This window comes from Cololabis saira, chromosome 19 (genome assembly GCF_033807715.1).
Source record: "Cololabis saira isolate AMF1-May2022 chromosome 19, fColSai1.1, whole genome shotgun sequence".
NCBI classification, from domain to species: domain Eukaryota; kingdom Metazoa; phylum Chordata; class Actinopteri; order Beloniformes; family Belonidae; genus Cololabis; species Cololabis saira.
The window spans coordinates 8,636,556-8,659,266 of record NC_084605.1 but is presented as its reverse complement, the minus strand read 5'-3'; the positions used below and the strand labels follow the sequence as shown (position 1 = coordinate 8,659,266).

The following is a 22,711-nucleotide window of genomic DNA, read 5'->3' as shown; positions in this document are numbered from 1 at the left end:
TTGTTGAGTCTCTTTTGAGACGGCTCCCTGATAACTCCTGATAACTGATTATAAGCTTTAAAAGTCCTTGAGAGTCCCGGATCTGCATGGCTGGCTTCTGTCTTATCTGGAGAGCCGCCGTACAGAGGAAACCCGTTTGAGGGTGGGCTTTGTACCCTTTACTCTAGGGATGCAGCTATCCAATATTTTGGTGATCGATTATTTCCGTTGATTAATCGGATAAAACTTACTTTTGCTTTATTAAAGCCCAATTATAAATATACAATAGAAAACAAGACAGATTACTCCATTAAAAACAACCAGTTAGTTTCTTTTATGAGAATAATTGACATTTATTTACATATAATACACTAGTAAACTGTTTGTTAAATCTTCCAATAAATATAAATAAAATTATTTTAAACTTAAAATTTCCTGAAACATTAAAAAAAAAAAAAAAAGTATCAAAAATAAAAAAATATTCTTAAACACTGCTTTTAAATTGAACTTCACATTCAGAACCAACATTTTTAATTTACAATAATCCCACACATTTAACATCTTCTGTCTCTTCCTCTTCTCATTGTTGCTGTCAACGTTGTCACTCCCGGTCGGCGTCTTTGCAGCTAAACTTAACACACGTTACGAAAATCGCAACACCGTCTTCTTCCACTTTATACGTGTTAGCACATTGGCCACGGTTACATGATGTTTTTTAATTCCAAATTAATTATTCCGAATTAAATAATTCCGAATTAAAATATTTTCCTTCAAGTTTACATGGAAATAGTAATTCCGAATTGAGGTTACGTCGAAAACAGGTTTGATCGGCTTTATCCAATTCCGCTTAAAGGGGACCTATTATACGGCGGAGTTAGTTGTGGGCGTGGTTTCACGCATCGGAGGCCAACCTATGTAAATCGCGCCCGTTGTTACGTAACGACAGGAGCAGAATCTGAACGGCTCGTAGAAGTCACATGACACTGGACGGCTCATCCGGGCGGCTGTACAGACACTGCAGAATTTGGTTGCTTTCCTCCTTCTCTGAGTTGACAGGCTGAGGGGAGACCACTTTATATATGTTAAAGCAAGAAAAAAACGTTTTTTTTAATAATAGATCCCCTTTAATATAAACATATGTGAGAGGGGGTTGGGGGAGTGGCATCCACTGCTAGTCTGAAATGAGAGAAACACACGGAAACGCACAACCGGCACACAAGCTTTTGAAATCTGTAAGAGAGAAAACAAACAAACAGACACGAGAACGGGCAGAGACATAAACAGCAACTATTTCAGGTCTCTGAAACTGAATCAATACTAGGCTACTGCGATTAACCGTCCCCCAAAAATATGGAGTGAGTATTAATACATTTCTAAGACATTAGACCACTTGGATGCACCGTGACGGGAACCCCCCCCCCTTATAACAACTATGTCGCCGACGGTGTTAACCGAAGTCAAATTCCCTGTTTGATGTATTCAAACGTTGTCTTTAAAGTCTGATTCTGATTAATTCCTAAAAATCGATTTGTATGTCTAAAGATCAATTTCTTTCCATCATTACATTTTTGCCCGCTGACCTTTAATCCCAGTAGTCGCGTCATTTAATTCACACATGCACGTCGTGTGAAACTTTCAAACAATGAACATGGCGTCGGAAGAGTAGCTGCAGCGTTAACAATACAATAAAAAAAGGAATGTTTTGTTGGACACGAGAATTACTAGTGCCATGTTTTTGCCTTTAAATATGTTTAAAAGTATGAAAACATTTTCAGTTATAATTGCAGAAATTGTCTATATTTCATTACTTTATATACTTTCTTGGGGTTACATTTGCATAAAATGATAAAAACCAAATTATCAAAAATTCAAAACACCTAAACAGAAAAAATTAAAACTGAATGTGGGAAAAAATAATAGATTTCATACGGCCTCTGTTTGCTGCGCTGGATCTGTTTGATAATCCTTACAGCCATCATTAGCTGCCAATACTTGCTTTTGAATCTCAATATAATACTAATATTAATATGCTAGTCATATAATTCATGCAACAGCTCAAAAAACTGTTTTAATAACACCAACCTAAATCAATATTGGAATCAAATCCTGATAATCGATTCTGAATCTTAAGAGTCGGAATCGAATCTTTTGACAGTTGAATTGATCCTCAGCCCTGGTAAACACTGCTGTCTTTTCCTCTCTTCCGTCGTCGTTTACAGTGAAGTTGCGAGTGAATTCAGTCTATAACTTTGTTTGAGGGGTTTTACATTTTTTGGAGAATCTGTTGAGATGTTAAAAATGCCTCGACGTGGGCCGGCTGCAAGTCGGCAGAGAAATGTTGTCTGACAGACCAAAATAAGGACGTAGGAGGACTTTGTATCTGCCAGGAACGTTGGTTAAAATGTTTTCAGGTTGTTGATTCCTCCGCCGTGGGCGAGGGTGTGTGTGTGTGTGCATGTGTGTGTCTGTGTGTGTCTGTGTGGAGTCAACGTCAATTATTTCACAAGGTCAAGTGAACCTCAGCAGTTGTTAGTCATGTAACTGATGACCTCACAACCCTCCTGTAAGGAGTAAAGTTTTCTGTGGAGGAAGACGAACGGCTTCACTTGATTTCCCTGCGAGTGAAGCAGTCGTCGTCCTCCACCCGTCTGCCGAGCACAAGATCTAGCTAATGTCTTTCAAGTTTAGTCTATTTTTGTCAGGAAAAAAAAAGATTAACTGCTTAAAACAACACATCTGCATGTACTGCTGTCACCATGACAACACTGATACTTCTCTAACTGCCCTTGTGTTTGTAACCCCCGTCTCGGCAGCTGAAGCCGGCATCAGCGAGACGACCTCCCGTCCGTACATCATCCACATGAGGAATGCCGGCAGCATGCAGCCCGCCGGCAGACGAGGTGCCGGCGTCTGGCTGCAGACCAGAAGCCTCCTCTACAAGAACCTGCTCATCAAGTGGAGGACCAAGCAGCAGAGCCTCCAGGTGCTCGCACACCAGTCAGCCCTCCATTTATATCCATATTTATCTGAAAAGTACACGATTGGTTTGAAATTAAGAACAATAATGTAAATTTAAGTAGAAATGGAGGTGTGGCGCCTCTGTAACGGGCCTTTTCAGGGTCACGTTGTTATTCCTGTACGCCGTGACTCACTGCACCCCAGTTTTATCCCAGGATGCACCTCTCCCTCCCTCCTTCCTTTCTCTTCTTTGTCACACCATGCATTTTTTATTTGGCTTTAAGTTGCCCTCGTGCATTTTTAATGCCCCCGTGTATCAGCCTCTCTTATGACGGGAGGCGTCCTGGAACCCAGCGAGCCGTCGTGAGCTCTGCTGCACCTCGTTGGCTCCGTCCCAGAGCTGTTACCGTCACCTCTGTCCTGGACTCGGTGTGGCGATCAGGGAAATTCTTAAATGAGTTTTACACACAACACGTCTTTGAAGCAGGTTTTCATTTGGCCCAAAGCTCAGAGGAGTCCAGATCTCTGTTTCTTCTTCAAAAACATCTACGTTAGGTCGATTAAAGCCCCTCCCCACCCATGCCTTTCTGTCTCATATCTTCCCCCTTTTAAACCCTTTTTTTATTTATTTATTTATTTATTTATTTATTTATTTAGCTTTATTTAGCTTTATTTATTTTTTGGCTGTTGTCTTTCTCCTAAAATAACCATCATTCTAGAAAAACATCATACTCATACACACCACACACACCCACATACACGGCCATATAGAAGAAATATGAGCAAAAAACAAGGATTTTGTTGTTTTGTACAGTTTCGTTTGTCTGTTTGTTTTCTAGTGGCCTCTCTTGTCCTGTACCTGTATGCGTTTTTGTTTTCCGCACTTGTATTGTTACCTGTTTTGCATTAAATAAAGTAAAGATTAGAAATATTTCATCCTCATTCCAGCTTCTACCTCATCTTTTTATCATTATCCACTCAATGAAGTTCCTTCTGCGTGTTTGTGCAGGAGCTGATCCTTCCCCTGCTGCTCCTCGGGCTCCTCATACTCATCAGCACCCTGAACCCCCACGTTTACCACGGAGACGTCAGCACGGTGGCGCTGGAGAGAGACGACCACTTCAAGGACATCAAGGGCCTGGGATACACGCCCATCACCAACATCACCAGCCACATCATGGAGGAGGTGGCGCAGGTCATAAGTAAGTCTAGGACGTCAACGAAAATTATGACTAAATATCGTCGTCAACGAACCTTTATCACCTGAGGGAGACGAGACGAAAATGCTGGTCATGTGACGATAACGATAATTAAATATATAATGCAATATCGTAGAGGAATAAAAACGAGACTAAAATGTAGATTACAAAATAAAAACTAAAACACGAGACGAAATGTTATAACAAAGATCCTTAATGTACATTTTTTAAGTAGTTTCCTCTGATTTAGTCTTTAAACCAGTTTAGTCTTTAGATCTTTGGATACACTTTCCTACACGGAATTGGAAAAGAAAACCGAATGTGTCGTTGAAAAAGAAAAAGATGGGGGAGAAATGCGGAAAAATAAATATGTTGTAAACTCAAATTAGAGTCTTCTGTATCTGGAATGAATTTATTCTTGAGTCTATAAGGTAACAATTATAGAATATTGAGATAACCTTGTTTGAATTGTAAAATGGGTTTGGCTAAATACAATCTTTGACTAAAACTAGACTTAAATGGTCCTGGACAATTCTGACTAAAATAAGACTAAAATGCTCAGACTTTTAGTCGACTGAAACTTGACACGACTAAAAGGAGAATGAACGTGACTAAAACTAATAAAAACTAAAATGATAGCTTGACCCAAAGACTAGACTAAAACTCAAATTGAGACAGGCTGCCAGAAACAACTCTAGACTCAGCTGTGCGTGAATCCCCTGCTGCGCCGGCGTCACCGAACGGCTGTTTCACAGTGCTCCTTCTCTGCGTCTCGTGTTTTCAGACATGCAGGATCGTCTGGAGATGTTTGCCACGGAGGAGGATCTGGAGAACGCCAGCCTCTACGAGCCGTCCAGCTACATCGGGGTGGTGTTCTTGGACGGTTCTGCCACGTCCTACAGACTCCGCTTCCCGTACAACAAGCTGCCGCTGCCCAGCGACTACACCGAGTCCATCGGTGAGAACCAACCTCATTTCATCTGGTTTCTCTTTCAGTCCCCGTTTCAGTCAGTTCCTCACTTCAGAGACGAGAGGAACTTGTTTCTCCGCTCAAGCTCAAATCTGAAAAAGCACCGCAGCTTCCGTACGACGGGACGTTGGGGACGATGTCCACACAGAACCCCGACCTCAACTCCGTCCAGCACCTTGAGGGGGACTGGAACAGAGACTGGGCCGGGTCCTCTGGTACAACACCAGCGTCTGACCTCCTACATGCTCTACAGAATAAAGGAGGATAAATTCCCTCAGAAAACACTCCACTGTTACGTCCGCAAGAGGGATCACAGCTCAGCAGCCGCTGGGAATCATGGCTGTTTACACCCAACAAACTCGTTTCATCCTGGTTAGATGAATAATCCTGGAAAGAGGAAGCCACGGCGAGACACAAAGCAATAGGATGGACACAGAGGTGGTTTTTTTGCTGCACTTTATTCCTACAGTGTGATAGTGAGAAAATACAATCAAAGTGTGAGTTTTGTAGCTCTCCATAAACACCTCCCGCTGTCAGGATCTGAACAGACTGACAAGCGACATTTCAAAATGTCATGAAAATAAATGATAAAAATAAATTAAATATTTTCACATTTGAATACCAAATGTCACAATTCTGCTTTTAAATATTGAATGACTGAAATTAATTTCTAAAACAAATTTCTTAACACAGCACATGAAACCAAACCCGCTGTACATCACGTGATCCTCAAGCTTTCATGTTGTTTCTCTTGTGGCGTCGATGCAGCAGCGGAGTTTCTGATTGGTCCTCTGCTGTCGCAGCCGTTGGTCTGTTTTGTTTACATCCGCGTTCAGGGGTCTGATTTGGATATTTTGCTTTAATCCAGCTTCAAGGTTTTTTATAGTGAGACTCGCCCATGTGACGGACTTGGCGTCACTCCTTTTTTTTTTTTTTTTTTTTAAAGATTTTTTTGGGCTGTAGTGGCCCTTTTATTCAAGTTGCAGACAGGAAAGGGGTAGAGAGAGAGAGAGGGTGCGCTGGGATTCGAACCTGCGACCACTGCAGGAGGATTGTAGCGTCAGTATATGAGCCGCTGCTTAACCCACTGCGCCACCGAGCGGCCCGGACCTGGCGTCACTCCTACCGTTGTGTTTTTTCTTCTTTCTTCTCCTCCAGCCAACTGCATAGACCGGTCGGTGAACTGCAGAGCTGCGAACTACTGGTACTCTGGATTCATCCGGCTCCAGTCTCAGATCGACGCTGCCATAATTCAGGTGAAACACGCTGAAGTTTGGCCTAGGTTTCAGCCTAGGGCTGCAGCTATCGAATATTTTGGTGATCAATTGTTCTATGAAATATTCCATCAGTTAATCGGATAAAACTTACTTTTGCTTTATTAAAGCCCAATTATAAATATGCAATAGAAAACAAGACAGAAAAAACAACCAATTTGTTTCTTTTATGAGAATAATTGACATTTATGTACATATTATGCAAACTAGTAAACTGTAAATTTTCCAATAAAAATATTATTTTAAACTTAACATTTCCTGAAACATAAAAAAAACAACACATTTTTTCCAAGAATCAAAAATAAAAAATATTCTAAACACAGCTTTTAAATTGTGCAACTTCGCATTCAGAACCAACATGTTTAAACAAAGATGCTTGGCTGTGGACCGAGACTTGGAACCAGAGTCTTACACCATGTGGACCTTTTTTATTATTTCTATTGGTTTTTATTTCTTTTTAATTTAAAATGATACCACACCTTCGACATCTTCTTTCTTTTCCTCTTATTACTTTCACTTTGCTGCGTTTTCTCATCGTTGCTGTCACTGTTTTCAGTCCCAGCCGGCGTCTGTGCAGCTAAACTGTTCACACACGTTAGGAAAAGCGCGACCCCGTCTTCCAGTTTATACGTGTTGGCACGTCGTGTCCCATGAAAAACAACCTCTTTGAAACGTGAAGTTTAAATGTATTTTTTATTTAAATGAGGCTTTTTGAGGCAGAACAAATTCTTCCATTATTTTTTGTAACAGAGTTACAATCATTGCAGCCCTACTAGTGGCCTTTATTGAGAAAGTTGGTAGACAGGAAATGGGCGAGGGGGCAGCATTGCAGTATAAAGCGACAGGCCGGGACTCAAACCCGCGCGAACTGCACGTGGACTACAGCCCCTACAAATGGCGCCCGCTCAACCCACTAAGCGTCCATCTACCTTTTTGTCTTTTTTGTGTCCCTACACATGTTGTGAGTCAGGTGGCTAAATCGTTAATTTTATGTTCAAGGAATCTGCATCTAAAGGTCAACTAAAGAAACCACCCAAAAACAGAGCTGCCAGGTTAGTATGAGTCCGGGCGAGGACGCGCGGGCGGTCGATACGACTGCATTTTTCAGAAGCACCATCTTTTCTTCTCAAGCTGTTTTCTTATATAAAATCAAACTGTCAGGTTCATTCTCATTTGATTACCGCGTCCAAAATCAAATGCGTCAAAGAAAAACGTTATTTATCGAGCCATCAATCATTGGAATAATTGCCCACTGAATACATGTGAACTGAATAGCAAAATATCTTGGGTCTAGGTGTCATTTGAGGATGCACTATTTAAATTAGTGAGTAAGGAATGAAGATAATAATGAATCTAATAACTTATTTTGTATTATAATAATTTCTTATGATGTTTATAATGATGCTAAAATGTTTTATTGCTTTAACATTATCATTAAGTGATATATTTATTTTTTTTGTTTGTTCGTTTGTTTGTTTGTTTTGTGGACCCCAGGAAGACTAGATTCCTTTTAACAATAAACAAGAATGAAAATCAGGTGGGCAACGCTAAGTTCCCCTTTACTGCTTCCTTGGGATTTAAGAAGGTAACCTGAATCCTGGTGATCATCATCATCAGAGAACAGATTTAGACAAAAACATGTTTTTTCTGCTCTGAAAGGTTCGTTAACATAATGCCAAAAGGAAAAGACAAAAGCAATCGTCTTAGAGAAACAGTTTTTGAAAGAATAAAGTGAGGTGGATGTTACTTCCTGATTGTTTTGAGACCCCTTGATCTGCTGACGGTGCGTCTGTCGCGTGCAGATGCACACCAAGCGCTCGGTGTGGAGCGAGCTGGACGTGAACGTGGTGATGATGGGTCAGCCGGGCTCCGTGGAGGTGCACAAGTTCCCCCACGCCCTCATCTCCATCTACCTGGTCCTGGCCTTCACGCCCTTCGTCACCTTCCTCATCGTCAACGTGGCGGCCGAGAAGGAGCATCGGCTCAAGGACACCATGACTATGATGGGGCTGTATGACACTTCCTTCTGGTGAGGAGCCGGCGCCCGAACCGCTTGCGTGCGTGGAGGGATCCGCGTCCTGGTTAACGTGTGTGTTTGTGTGGTTCGGCAGGTTATCGTGGGGCCTCCTGTACGCAGCTCTGGTCACCGCCATGTCCATCCTGATGGCCGTCATCTCCACCTTCACAGCCCTCTTCCCCAACAGCGACTTCTTCGTCATCTTCCTCCTCATATTCCTCTATGGAATATCATCTGTAAGTGGAGTTGTCTGATGTTCTGTAGAGATGCACCGATCAGGATCTTGAGGGCCGATCACCGACCACCAAAAGCAGTATCTGTCGGTCGCCGATCACAGTGTGAAATCCATAAATTCTTCAATATTGTTGTCTCATGTACACAACACTGACATCGTATTATTAGGTATCAAAATTACGAGATGAGAAAGTATCATGAATTGACTGTTTTATTGCAGGCTGAGGCAAAGTGCAATATTTCAAACTCTAGAGACTACCGTATTTTCCGGAGTACAAGTCGCACCAGCCATAAAATGCATAATAAAGAAGGAAAAAACATATATAAGTCGCTTTGGAGTACAAGTCACATTTGGAGGGAAATTTATTTTATAAAATCCAACACCAAGAACAGACATGTCATCTTGAAAGGTAATTTAAAATAAAAATAGAATAGAGGCAACAACAGGCTGAATAATTGTACGGTATGCTTACGTTACATGACACAGCTGAGAACGTGCCTGGTATGTTAACATAACATATTAAGAGTTACTCAGATAATTATAGCATAAATAACATGCTAAGAAGTTTACCAAACCATCCGTGTCACTGCAAACACCCAGCCAAACTATGAAAAAAAAACGCAACTTATAGTCCGGAAAATACGGTATTATATATACGGACGTCTTAGACTCATGTAACTTAAGCCTTCCCGTGGTAATAAATGTGTACAACACAACATGTGCACCAACACAGACAACAGTAGACATGTCACTCTCTTAGAGTTGATACAAATTGTAAACTATAAACCTTAGTTTTCCTGTGGAAAAAGGAATTAAATCTTAAAATAAATGTTTTTTTGAAAGCTTTAGCGATAGTATTCGCCACGTGTGAGGAAACTCCTGTGAGTGAAGCTCAACTCTTCACACAAGAGCTCTAAATGTCACTAGTGAAGCCGACTGACAGGATTATTGTGTAGAGGTTGTGATGTGAATGTTTCTGCGGTCCAGAGGCGGTTCATCTTGTCGGAAGCGCCGGCTCGCAGTCAGGAAACACAGCTGGCGTTCATAAACTGGTGCCAGAACCCACAGCTCTGCACCTCAGCTGGTTCTGGCTCAGATACTGGTTCCAGACCAGCACCGGTGGGGACTATGAGGGATTACCAACCAGCGATGCAGCTTGGTTTGAGGAGCTCCTCCTCTGAGATGAGTGCAGCAACTCACGATATCTCTGTGTTGTCGTTGCCTGAATCCTTCATCTCACTCATGGTGCACCAGCAACCAGAGCATCCCCTGGGAAAACTATCGCAACTGGGAGACCAAACAACAATAAAAAAACAAAAAATGGCAAAACCACAAACATAAAACCACCTCCAAAGGAATATGGCACCCCATGAGTCCCTGCACCATCCCAGCTGACAGAGGATGGACAGCTGCCACTACAATAATATGTGGATTGTAAGTCTAACTACAAATGCATGGAGTGCTGCTGGGTGTGAGAAACAAAAAAGTATACTTCAGGTGCTCATCGGCATGGGGATCAAAAAGATTGAAAAACAATTTAGAGAAACCGAGGCACTGAAGAAGATAGAAAAATATAATTATAAATTAAAGCTGCAAGCAGCGATAAACAGGCCCTCGCACTCATGGCCACCGCCCCCCATAAGCATATCAGAAATGACACCACCCACGACTTTCTATGTCAAACCATTCAAAAGTTATGGCAGAAAATAGGGACTATGAAATATCGACTAATCAGAAGAAGGGGCAGGGCTAATTTGCACCAATTATGGCCAAGGACTCCAAACCATGTCCGATGACACCACCCACGAGTCTTTATGTCCAACCATTCAAAAATTACTGCAGAAAATAGGAACTATGAAATATCGACCAATCAGAAGAAGGGGCGGGGCTAATTTGCACCAATGAAGGTCAAGTACTAAAAACCGAGTTCGATGACACCACCCACAACTCTATGTCAAACCATTCAAAAGTTATAACAGAAAATAGGGACAACCAATCAGAAGAAGGGGCGGGGCTAATTCAGGCCAATGAAGGTCAAGGACTCAATACAGATTCTGATGACACCACACACATGTCTTTATCACAACCCATTCAAAAGTTATGGCAGAGAAAAGTATTCTAGGGGGCGCTGTTGAGCCATTAGGCCATGCCCATTAATGCAAACCATTAAATATCAAATTTATCACCAGGCCTGGCTTGCGTGCAAAATTTGGTGACTTTTGGGGAACTATCAAATATGGACCAATCAGATGAAGGGGCTTTTTGGCGTCTAGCGTCGCCACGTAACGCTTTTGATAGAGAAAAGTAATGCGCGTAGTCACAGGATGGAGATGCACATTTTGATGTATAACACACCTGGGTGCACGTTACGGTTCGGGCCGTATTAACTACAGGTGTGTACCGACTTTCGTGCATGTATGTCAAACCATATTGTGGGGCTTGAGGCACAAAGTTTTCTAGGGGGCGCTGTTGAGCCATTTTGCCACGCCCATTAATGCAAACCATTAAATATCAAATTTTTCGCCAGGCCTGGCTTGCGTGCAAAATTTGGTGACTTTTGGGGCACGTTTAGGGGGGCAAAAAGGCCCTCCTTTCGTTAGAAGGATAAAGAAGAATAATAAAGAATAAAGAATTCCTACAGATACAATAGGGCCTTTGCGCTGTAAGTGCTCGGGCCCAAATAAAGGCTTTTTATATTTTTCTATCTTCTTGAGTGCCTCAGTTTCTCTAAATTGTTTTTCAATTTGTGGATTGTATCAGGACAGGAGTTGCACAATTAAAGCGATTGAGATTAATAACTAAACATTTCTCATAGCAAACAAGATAAATTAGATGTTTGACTCATCATTCCGCTGTCCTTGCTGGAAGACATGTTGAACTGACTGAAATGCACATGCATAATGTGATTGGCTTATGAGTATATTGTCCCTCATGGGGGGTGCGTTCTGATGATTGTCTGAAACAAGGAAGATATCTGATTGGTTGCAGATTGTTTGTGGATTGAGGCAAGTCAGGGGAGTCTTAAAATTCACACACAAATGCAGCGAACCACAGACCACCAACCATTTGTAAATCAGATTATATTTGTTTGTGCGTCAGAAATATATTTGTGTATCCTGTCCTACGCAGGGGTGAATCATCCTGTGCATTTGTGACTATTGAGACTGTTGTAGCCAGGCGCGTCATTTACGCCGGGGACGGTGGGGACGCGTCCCCACCACTTTGTCTGACGAGCAGATTTGTCCCCACCACTTAAAAAAAAAAATAAAAAATTAAAAATTAAGTAAGACGCGATTTGTCCCGTATTTTCATTAACGCCCCATACACACGTCTGTCACACACACACACATCAACACTAAATTTATCAATAATGAACAAAATAAAACACAGGAAACATTAAGGCCAGCAAAATCTTAGTGGCGGGACAACAGAACCTGCTGCGTCTGTGCCCAGATCTTTATGTGTGTGCCAGACAGCGCTGCGGGGAGGATTCAGGCTTCACCTCCAGGTAGGAGTTGGGAATTGGGAATTAAAAGTTGCGTTCTGCAGGCCCGGTTCTACGAGGGTGCATAAGCATGCATTGCACCCTCATTTTATGTGTCTTCATGCTCAGTTGAAAAGACGAAAAGTCTAAAAAAACTGACAAATGCGCTTGATTTATGGTTCCGCGTTAAATCGACGGCGTAGCCTACGCAGCGTCGCGTACCGTACGTTCGCAACCCTGCGTATCCAACGCCGTACGCTTTGCGTTGGTGCAACGCGGAACCATAAATCAGCCAGTGTCCGTCACTCATCTGCTTCCAGCGCGCAGTTTCCTGCACCAGCAAGACACTGCTCTCTGCTGCTCCGTTAACACAAAGTAACCGTGGATATTCCCAAGTGGTTCAGCACAACGACACAAACAAGTTTACAGGACTGTCTCAGAAAATTAGAATATTGTGATAAAGTCCTTTATTTTTCTGGAGTCCAAAAATGTCATACATTCTGGATTCATTACAAATCAACTGAAATATTGCAAGCCTTTTATTATTTTAATATTGCTGATTATGGCTTACAGTTTAAGATTAAGATTCCCAGAATATTCTAATATTTTGAGATAGGATATTTGAGTTTTCTTAAACTGTAAGCCATGATCAGCAATATTAAAATAATAAAAGGCTTGCAATATTTATATGATGTTTCCGACGACCTAAATAAGCGCAGATGGCTTTTAATATGGGTACAATATCGCGTCAATACGCATCATCTAATGCAATGCCTATTATTTATCATGAAACCTCAATTCGGAAGTAATGGACCTAGCTCGTACCCAGCACTTTTCAAACCTTACTCAGGTTTATGGTAAATGTCCCCAGCACTTCTGAAATCAAACTGACGCCCATGGTTGTAGCTCCATACAGCTCAGCAGTGGTGTTTATTTTCCCAGAACTGGACTTCTACATCTCTGAGATTTATTTAGCACTTCTCTCTGAAGACAAATGAAAGTTTTTGTTTTGACAGGAAGGAAGATGACTTACAGAGAAAATAATAAATGAGCTTGAAGGTCGAACCCTGACCAACTCTCTGAAATGATCAAATATGCTCTGTGAACTGTTCCTGGTTTTTATTTCAGCCTGAGACTCTGTCCTCCGTCTGTCTCCGTCCTGCTCAGATCTTCTTCTCCTTCATGCTGACTCCGTTGTTCAAGAAGCCCAAGTTCGCCAGCACCGTGGGCTCCATGCTGACCGTGGTGTTCGGCTGCTTGTCGCTCTTCACCGTGCTGATGAAGGACTTCCCCCAGCCGCTGGTCTGGCTGCTCTGCCTGCTGTCCCCCAGCGCCTTCTCCATCGGCATCGCACAGGTCGCCCCACGCCGCGGCTCAGTTCACGTCTCCTTTCACTTTAACCCACTCGAGTGTCTGAAACCAGATCTGTGTGTTAGGTGGTCTACCTGGAGGCGCAGGGAGACGGCGCTGTGTTTTCCTCCCTGGTCAACGGCCCTCATCCGCTGTACGTCCCGCTGATCATGCTGGTGGTGGACTGCGTCCTCTACCTCCTGCTGGCAGTCTACCTGGACCAGGTTTTGCCCGGTGAGCACAAAAACAGCCTCCACATCTCCTCTGTAATCTGACCGTGGTCGTCACGTGTGACCCGCGTTTCCCCTTCAGGTGAGTTCGGACTGAGGAGGTCCCTGGTCTACTTCCTGAAGCCGTCCTACTGGTCCAAACAAAGGAGGCGCTACGTTGAAGTGAGCTCCGTGTACGACGCCGAGTCGAATGGAGCCGCCGCTGGAGACGAGTCCGTCGAACCCGTTTCCCCCGAGTTCAGGGGCAAAGAAGCCATCCGGTAAAAACACGCTCCCGGAGGTCTCCCGGGGCCAGCTCCGAGCCGTTACCGGAGCTGCAGACGAAAAGACACGCTGATATATATATATATATATATATATATATATATATATATATATATATACATACATACATACATACATACATACATACATACATACATACATACATACATACATACATACATACATACAAAACACCTCTTTAACACTTTTCCACTGATATTCCACCCAAAGTTCCTAAAGTAGTATTTAATACAAACAGCTTTACAGGATAAACGATAAAAACAAAATAATCTGTAAAACAAAACAACCCGCAATGCTTCACTGTTGGATTTTAGTTTTTTTTTAAAAGAGCAAATACGAAGAAAAAAGACGTGTCTCTTAAAACAATCGTCTCCACTTTAGTGTGTGTTTTTAATTACATGATGGGACTTTTACTTCTACAGAAATAAATACATAAAATAAGACAACAAGGCAACAATCCTACAAACGGATGCATTAAGGAACTATATTTATTCGAAACTCCGCCTCCCCAGTGCACTGATTGGCGGCAGCAGCAGCGCTGTTGCTAGGTAACGATATAATCGATATATCGATATCGATATAAACAGACGGGAATCCCATTTTCCCGGAGAAGACGACTAAATGATCGCGATACTCCGTGAAAGATGATATCTAACAGCCGCAACATTAAAACCTACATATTTATATGCATCTGTTTATGGGACTAATTAGATGTTTTTAAACAAGGCCAATGTACAGTCACAACATGTAGATTTTTATTTTTTTCCATTTGTAGGAATATTTTAATAGTTTTAGGTAAAAACATGCAAAAAAACAGCAAAAGCTACTTTGGATTCCTATTATGGGAATAATGAAGTGGACTTCCATGATAGCCAATAACCTTTCTCTGAACATGTTGACAACATAGTGATATAAATGTGCACAATATAGTCGAACACTGAGGAAGTGAGACATTATTGTTTTTTTCATATTATGTCCAATAACAGCATGATATGATTTGTGTGGGTCGACTGGATAAGATTCAAGTGCTTTAATATAAAAAAAGGCCCTTCATTTTGTCATGCTTTACTTTTTTTTCCTTCTTAATCACGACATTAAGTCGGAGGGTTTTTGTGTGAAGCGAGCGGCCGGATTAAAGGGTTTGTTCTGGTTTTTACCTGGCTGTTGAAACATTAAAAACCTTCGGGGCTGAGAACTGAATCCAGCGACTGAAACGTAGCTTTGATTAGTCGATGACTTTGTCTTCTTGCTCTGACAGCATCCACAACATCCGTAAAGTTTACAAAGACAAGGACAACGTGGTGGAGGCTCTGAGAGGCGAGTTCCACGCCGTCGGCTTCGTCGGGTTGCTCGGTCCCTCCGCAGTCTTTTAATCGCCGCTCCTCCTCCTCAGGCCTGACGTTCGACATCTACGAGGGCCAGATCACGGCTCTGCTGGGGCACAGCGGCGCCGGGAAGTCCACCCTCATGAACATCCTGTGTGGCATCTGCCCCCCCACCAACGGGGCCGCCAGCATCTACGGCTCCCCCGTGGCGGAGATCGCCGAGGGCTCGGAGATGAAGCAGCTGGTGGGAATCTGCCCTCAGTTCAACATCATCTTTGACGTCCTCACCGTGGAGGAACACCTCAGGATATTCGCCGCCATCAAAGGGATCCCGCCGGCGGACGTAGACTCTGAGGTGAAGTGATGATCAGAACCCGTCTGCCGTCTTTTCCCCTCTACGGGAAAAGTGATCATGTGATCGCTCACCGATGGAGGGTCAGTCACCTGGCCGATGGCTAAAACTCCATGACATCAACGAAACGCGTGGAAAACGAGTCGGCTCCAGATGTTTTGGGTTGTTTAATGTTCATCAGTGATCTATAATCGATCTGAGCCGCGTCTTGGAGGAGTCTTTGATACATTTCATACATAACGAGTGTTTAAATTCCGAGCCGTCAGACGACTCTGAGACAAAACGGTGAATATAAGCAAGCACCTTAAAAGTGATATTTTAGAAAGAAAAGATTTCTTTAGTTTTTTTAAAATGAATAAATATGATAATAAACAAATTAATTAAATATGCACACGGAAAACAAAACTTGAGAGGAGGGGTTTAATGTTGGTTTTTGTTTCGTTGACAGGTCACCAAAGTCCTGAAGGACCTGGACTTGGAGAAGATCATGAGTGCTCAGGCCAAAAACCTGAGTGGGGGCCAGAAGAGGAAGCTGTCCGTGGGCATCGCCATCCTCGGAGATCCCAAGGTTGTTTTCAGTTTAACTGTAGTGTTCTGACGCCGCTGCAGCGCTGCTTTCAACACGTTTGTTTGTGACAGATCCTGCTGCTGGACGAACCCACGGCCGGCATGGACCCCTGCTCCAGACACCAGGTCTGGTCTCTGCTGAAGACTCGCCGAGCCGGCAGAGTCATCGTGCTCAGCACGCACTACATGGACGAGGCCGACATCCTGGCTGGTACGACCTCATCTGACCCTTCGTCAGCCTTCTGATTGGTCCCTGACTGACCAAACAGAAACATCATCCTCTGTTGCTCCATCCGGGTCAGAATATCCAGTTGGACAAAACAGCCGTCTCTCTCCTTCACATCAATGGAAAAAGCCTAGTTTTTACTTGCCTTGTATCAACATTTCAATCACTGGATTATTTTTTTTAAACTTCGTATTAGTAAAAGGAACATTCGAGAACACACTGCACACAGTGCAGTGAGAGTGCAGCGTAGTTTTATCCCCAAACTGGCAGAGATCCGATCCGTACTTCCAAAACAAAGTTGGATCGGCAGCAGCTACAACCCATAGCTACGACTGCAAAAGCATTTATTTATTTATCTTACAATGGTTAAGCGGTGTTTAAAAGTTGTAAAAGTGACAGCCACTACCCAGAGAGAATCACAGGAATACATTTCATCCCAAAACCAACGGAAAATTACGAAAAATGTCTATTTCTAATAAAGCTATGTGGACAACTAGATATGTTTATATCTAGTTGCTGTTGATTTTCTTTGGTCCAATAATTAGAAATAAAGTGATGTAAAACCCCATTTTTACAGTGGAAGTGGACGGGAGAGATGACAGTTCTGTCCGACCTGACAAAGGGTCAATTACAATCTTCTTTTTTGTCCTCCATTGTCTCGCCCTCCTCCTTTCCTTCATTGCTTCAATCTTGTTGCTTCCGACCTTCAGGTTCCTCCAGATTGCTAGACGAACACGTGAAGCGTCCATGTTTACGTCTGAGAAACACTGCTACGTGCTACGAGACGCTACGAGGCGATGAATGTCGCGTTAAAATAACAACCGCATTTTTAAAAAAAAATCGGATTTCAGCATAAAAACCTGCAGTGTGACCGTAGCCTCAGTTGCCATGGCGATTCATCGTTGATGATGCGAGACAAAATTCTGCTTCCTGATGATGGCAGGGGATGGTTGATTCGAACCAAAAGTAACCAAATATTCCTTCAAATTCAATCAAAAGTCATGTTTGAACATGAAAACCTCCTAATCTTTTTATAGGATTGTGTGTAACAGCTTCTCACCTGTAATGAGCTGGGATAGGCTCCAGCAGACCCCTGTGACCCCGCAAGGGATAAAGCGGGTATAGATAATGGATGGATGGATGTGTGTAACAGCCAGTTTGAGTCCTGGAGGAGGAGAGGTGGTCTTGTTTTTGTCAGATTGTGGGTCTGTAACTCGGTTTTTCCCCTCTAGATCGTAAAGCTGTGATCTCGCAGGGGCAACTGAAATGTGTCGGCTCCTCCTTCTACCTCAAGATCAAGTGTGGAGTCGGATATCATCTCCGGCAAGTAAAATTACTTCTTCAAAATGCAGGATAACAGTACATACCGTGGGTAGAAATGCTGCTCTGACCTGCTGGGGGGGTTGTCGCGGCAACAAGCCTGAACATCGACCCGTTTAAGTGTCGGTCGGACGGGTTTTGGTCAGCAGATGTGCTCCTGTTTTGTAGGATGTCCATCGGCGAGGGATGTGATGCGGAGAAGATGAGCGCATTGGTCCAGCACCACGTCCCCAAAGCCCAGTTGTCCCGCCAGCACGAAGCAGAGCTGACCTTCACGCTGCCCTTCGAGAGCATGAACACCTTTTCAGGTCAGCTAACAGAACCTGAACAGTTTCCGTCAAACGCTTCGGTTCAGTGTTGGTAAACTCCCACAATTCCCTGGGGCTTAAACCTTCCCCGCGGTTCTTGTCCTCCGACTTCATCACGACTCACTTGACCGGATGATTCTGTTTCTCTTCTGCAGGTTTGTTCTCGGAGTTGGACTCGAAGCCGGAGATGGGGATAAGTAACTACGGGGTTTCCATGACAACGTTAGAAGATGTTTTCCTCCGTCTGGAGGCGGAGGCTGAAGTAGATCAAGCTGGTGAGCGTCTCGACGAGGTCCCACTCATGCTTTTAGAGTTACAAAACGTGAAGTTGGACGTTGGGTGAAACCCGCGTTTGTCTCCAGACTACAGCGTTTTTAACCGAGAGACGGCGGAGGACGAGAGCGACAACGTCTCCCTGGACGACACGGACCAGCGGCTGCTCACCTTCCCGGCCGGCAAGTCGGACGTGGTGTCGGGCCACGCTCTGTGGCGGCAGCAGTTCAGCGCCGTGGCCTGGCTGCACATGCTCAACATGCGCCGCGAGTGGAAGGCCTTCGCCTACACGTGAGTGTTCAGGAGATGCTCCTCCGGCCTGCCGGTCACACAGAAACCCAGGAGCGTCCACCAAGCTGGTTAATTCAGACGTCAAACGCGTTCAGAGTACAGAAGACTTTAAGGTATCGATCCGTGCAGCCAGTCGGGTCAAAACAACTCCCGAAGGACCAACAAGCAACTAACTTAATCCACCTCTTCAACCTCATCTCTCACGCTGAGCATGAAGCTAACGAAGGCTAAGAGGACGAAAACGAAGGTTGACAGCCTCTGACATCTTTTACGCCGACCGCAGGCGACTAGACAACCTATACAAAGATTTTTAAAATACTAACACAGGACACTCTCTCACTTAACCCTTTATGACCCACCATAGAACAAGTCTAAGCATATTTTTTACATTTTTACATGCTATACTGCCATTTTATGGAGTATTTTTATTTGCTATGCATCAAAAGAACCCATATAAGCCAATCTTTAATAATCTGTATGTTACAAGTCCATACTAACTAAATAAATTGCTAAAAAGTGCAAATTACGACCGAAAAAATGTAAATAATTTTTTTAATTTTAGACATATTATTCTAAATACAGAAATCTCATAGCTAGATCCATCAAAACTGTCAATGGAAAAAAGTAACACAGAAGCCTTTCCACAGGAAATGAATTCATACTTTAGTTTTTGAGATAAATCATTTTTTATATATCGCATTTATATATCGCGTCTTCATCCGGGGCTGAACTTGGCTTTGCTCACAGTAAACCGTTTATACCGTTTCAAGCACATGGACTTTGGTGGATCAGTAATATGTGTGTGTGGGCTTGTATAGTGTGTGTATGGTGTGTGTGTCGCTGAGTAATCTTTTGTGAAAATCTCTGATAAAAAGCACGAACAAGAGCGCAAATTCAAACCGACTAGTTTCCCGGAGGATTGACGTCACCAACCTGACGACACGCTGACAACGTGATGATGTACGTGTCAACGTACGTCAACGTAGTACGTGCTTTTGAACACGTACCAGATCTATAAATAACCCGGGATGTCAGTTATGAAGATTTCCGCAATTTTACTGGATTATGTGATTTCTTTTTTTTTTTTCAACGATTCAATGGATTAAAACTGTGGGACACTAAATGCAGGATATGCAAGTGAAAATCAATATGCAAATGGGAGCACCGGCGCTCCAGCTGGTCATAAAGGGTTAAAGACTAAAAGTCAGAGGTTTGGTTGAGGCGTCACTGATGAAGCATCTCCAACCAGATGTGTCAATCGAAGGACAACGGGGCTCCTATTGGTTGTTGACACCAATCACGTCATTGCTTGAGACGACACTAAAGAGTTGCGATACGTATTAAACGTTACCCCCGGAGCTTCAGTCGCTGAGTGTGGGCTCCTTTAGAAGCGGTTGTCGTCCTCGCGCTCTACAGCTGGCAGGAAGTCAACACAAAAACATCAACATCAAATCGACCTGTGGCCCACAGGTTGAAGGAAAAGCGACCCATACGAGGAAAGGTTCGCTTTAGATGTTTTATTATGTGTACGGAGCAGAAGGACAGCCGGCGCTCCGGCGGCCCGTGGGTTGGAGCGGCGAGCCTCGCAGCGAGACACCGCTCAGCTGTTTTATGTCCGACTGAACTGGGGCCTGTACTACGAAGCGGGATTTGGGGTTAGCGAGGTAACTTCAGGTTTAACCCTGGGTTTTCAGGACTACGACGGTGGTTCACTTCTTACCGGGGTACATCGCCATGGTAACTTAGAGCTGAACAGCTAACCTGCTCCGGAGCAGGTTATGTTCGAGATACAGATCGCCGGGTATAAAAGCACCGCCCACTGACCAATCAGCTCTCTTGGAAAATGGCATGCCCTTTCGAAGAGAATCCAGTGGAGCTCGGTGCGCGGATCGTGAGAGGAAAAAAAAAAGAGTGGGCTGACTTTCAACAAAAATTGAATTAGTCAAGAAACTAAGCAATTCCTTTCATACCCAAGTATCAACACTTTATCATTTCTTTTCTCCTGACAGAGAGGTATGCGAGTTTGTCTTTGCTGTAGATACCCTCACTCCGTCTTTCTAAGAAAACTACTTTTGCAAATAAACCTTTATGTACAAACTGTAAATATGCTGTAGAAACAAGGTATGAGTCATTTGAGAGAGGATGAAATGTCAGACCTCGTTTAATTTGAACACGACATGAACTTTTAATTTCAAGTCTAAATATTAAGTTAAATCACAGTGTAATTTATCCTTTGCTCTTCGCTACTGAAATAAGCGGCTCTGACAGCGGACTTCTCCATGCTTGCGATTGGTCATGCGCTGAAAACACCGCCCCTTTTATGTGCACGCGCTCATATCCAGATTGGAGAAACCTGGGTTGATATACCGAGTTGATAACCACCGTCGTGTGACCGCTTAGCGTGATTGCAATTGTCCGGGTTAGTGAATCTGGATAAGGAAAAGATATCCTGGGTATGTTGAACTTGCTTCGTAGTACAGGCCCCTGATCGTGAAACGGGTCTCTTCTGTTTTAGGCTGGTGTTGTTCCTGCTGTTTGTCGCCGCCGTCCTCGTCGTGTCTCTGGTCACGGGAAACATCCAGATCAACTCGCCACAGCGCCAGTTTCTGCCCATTTACCTCCTGAGAAGGAATCAGGCGCCGCGGAGATACGCCACGAGCCTCCTGGTTCACAACTCCTCAGGTGAGACCCTTCGTCGGTTGTGCCGCTGCGATGGAAGAACGCTGTTTAACGCTCCTCCCTCCGCTTCACTGCACCCGCAGACTCCGACATTTCCGACTTCATTCACAACCTGGAATCTCAGGACATCAGAGTGGAGCTGATGAAGCACGGCGACTACATGTCCGCAGCGCCTCACAGCGCTGCCATCAACGTGTCGGGATCCAGCAAGGTCCCCGCCGATCCCCGACTAGACGTGTTTATGTTTGGAGGTTGCTAAAATCCCAGAGAGGTCATTCATCAGGCTGTTTTTTGTGCTCGCAGGTCTTCAGATACGGCATTGCTTTCAACAGCACCACGGTCCACTCTTTACCCATGGCCGTGAACATCCTGAGCAACGCGCTCCTCCGAGGCCTGAACGGCTCGGGGCAGATCCGGACCTGGACCAAACCCTTTGACTACGTGAGTATCCGACGCCTGGCGCCAAAGTCTGTCCGCTGCAGTTTGAAGAGAGTAAACGTGAACTGTCACGTCCCTCAGCAAATCCCCGACGCCACATCCTACGCCCTGGTCTACATCGAGGCCGTCATGCTGGGAATGCTGGCGGCGGGAATGCCCGCCTACTTCGCCATGGACCACACCCGAGATCGAGAGGTAATTTCCTTCACCCCGACATCTCTAGTTCTGACTGAGACGTTTAACTTCAGGCGTCTGTAACACGGGGAGAGATTTTACCATCCAAGACCACGAAGAGGATGCAGATGTTTCTGTTCCCTCGGTTGGAGGTAAAGCTGCTTTCGTCAACTAAAATTATGACTAAATATCGTCATCAACGAACCTTTATCACCTGAGGAAAACGAGACGAGACACAATGAAAAAATAATGGTCATGTGACGATAATTAAATATATAATGCAATATCGTATAAAAATGAGACTAAAATGTAGATTACAAAATAAAAACTCTGCTAAAATGTGTCTTCATTTTCGTTGACCAAAACCAGACAAAATGTTCTACCAAAGATCCTTAATCTCCATGTTTTCAGTAGTTTCCTCTGTTTTAGTTCTGCTGGGTGACGTCACGTCCTCAATCCCAGTCGCTGCAGCGGGGAATCAGATCCAGAAGATGCAGCTGCAGAGTTAGAGGCTGATGCCGTTAACGCAGAGCTCTAGGTTCACGTCAATTAAAAACAAAGTTACATAGAGAAATGCGGGGATCTTCTCCGGGGCTGGAGAAGAAGAAGAGACCATGTTTGGATACACTTTCCTACATAGATGCGGAAAAGAAAACCCAATGTGTCGTCGAAAAAGAAAAAGATGGGGAGAAAGGCAGATAAATAAATATGCTGTAAACTCAAATTAGAGTCTTCTGTATCTGGAATGAATGTATTCTTGAGTCTATAAGGTAACAA

At 43.8% G+C, this 22,711-nt stretch overlaps 1 protein-coding gene across 3 annotated transcripts in view; it reads left to right on the top strand.

The window, feature by feature from the left end:
• Nucleotides 1-22,711, top strand: part of abca5 (ATP-binding cassette, sub-family A (ABC1), member 5) — a 44,190-nt gene that overhangs the window by 5,894 nt on the left and 15,585 nt on the right. For all 3 annotated transcript variants that reach the window (XM_061707635.1, XM_061707636.1, XM_061707637.1), the window contains exons 2-22: nucleotides 2,793-2,962; nucleotides 3,947-4,139; nucleotides 4,921-5,094; nucleotides 6,265-6,362; nucleotides 8,183-8,409; nucleotides 8,492-8,633; nucleotides 13,284-13,472; nucleotides 13,553-13,700; nucleotides 13,779-13,956; nucleotides 15,240-15,298; nucleotides 15,375-15,661; nucleotides 16,107-16,226; nucleotides 16,298-16,436; nucleotides 17,684-17,774; nucleotides 17,940-18,079; nucleotides 18,235-18,354; nucleotides 18,442-18,643; nucleotides 21,159-21,325; nucleotides 21,406-21,533; nucleotides 21,626-21,763; nucleotides 21,842-21,955. In XM_061707635.1, coding sequence (XP_061563619.1) covers nucleotides 2,793-2,962; nucleotides 3,947-4,139; nucleotides 4,921-5,094; nucleotides 6,265-6,362; nucleotides 8,183-8,409; nucleotides 8,492-8,633; nucleotides 13,284-13,472; nucleotides 13,553-13,700; nucleotides 13,779-13,956; nucleotides 15,240-15,298; nucleotides 15,375-15,661; nucleotides 16,107-16,226; nucleotides 16,298-16,436; nucleotides 17,684-17,774; nucleotides 17,940-18,079; nucleotides 18,235-18,354; nucleotides 18,442-18,643; nucleotides 21,159-21,325; nucleotides 21,406-21,533; nucleotides 21,626-21,763; nucleotides 21,842-21,955 — 3,224 coding nt within the window. The remainder of the gene's footprint in view (nucleotides 1-2,792; nucleotides 2,963-3,946; nucleotides 4,140-4,920; nucleotides 5,095-6,264; nucleotides 6,363-8,182; nucleotides 8,410-8,491; nucleotides 8,634-13,283; nucleotides 13,473-13,552; nucleotides 13,701-13,778; nucleotides 13,957-15,239; nucleotides 15,299-15,374; nucleotides 15,662-16,106; nucleotides 16,227-16,297; nucleotides 16,437-17,683; nucleotides 17,775-17,939; nucleotides 18,080-18,234; nucleotides 18,355-18,441; nucleotides 18,644-21,158; nucleotides 21,326-21,405; nucleotides 21,534-21,625; nucleotides 21,764-21,841; nucleotides 21,956-22,711) is intronic.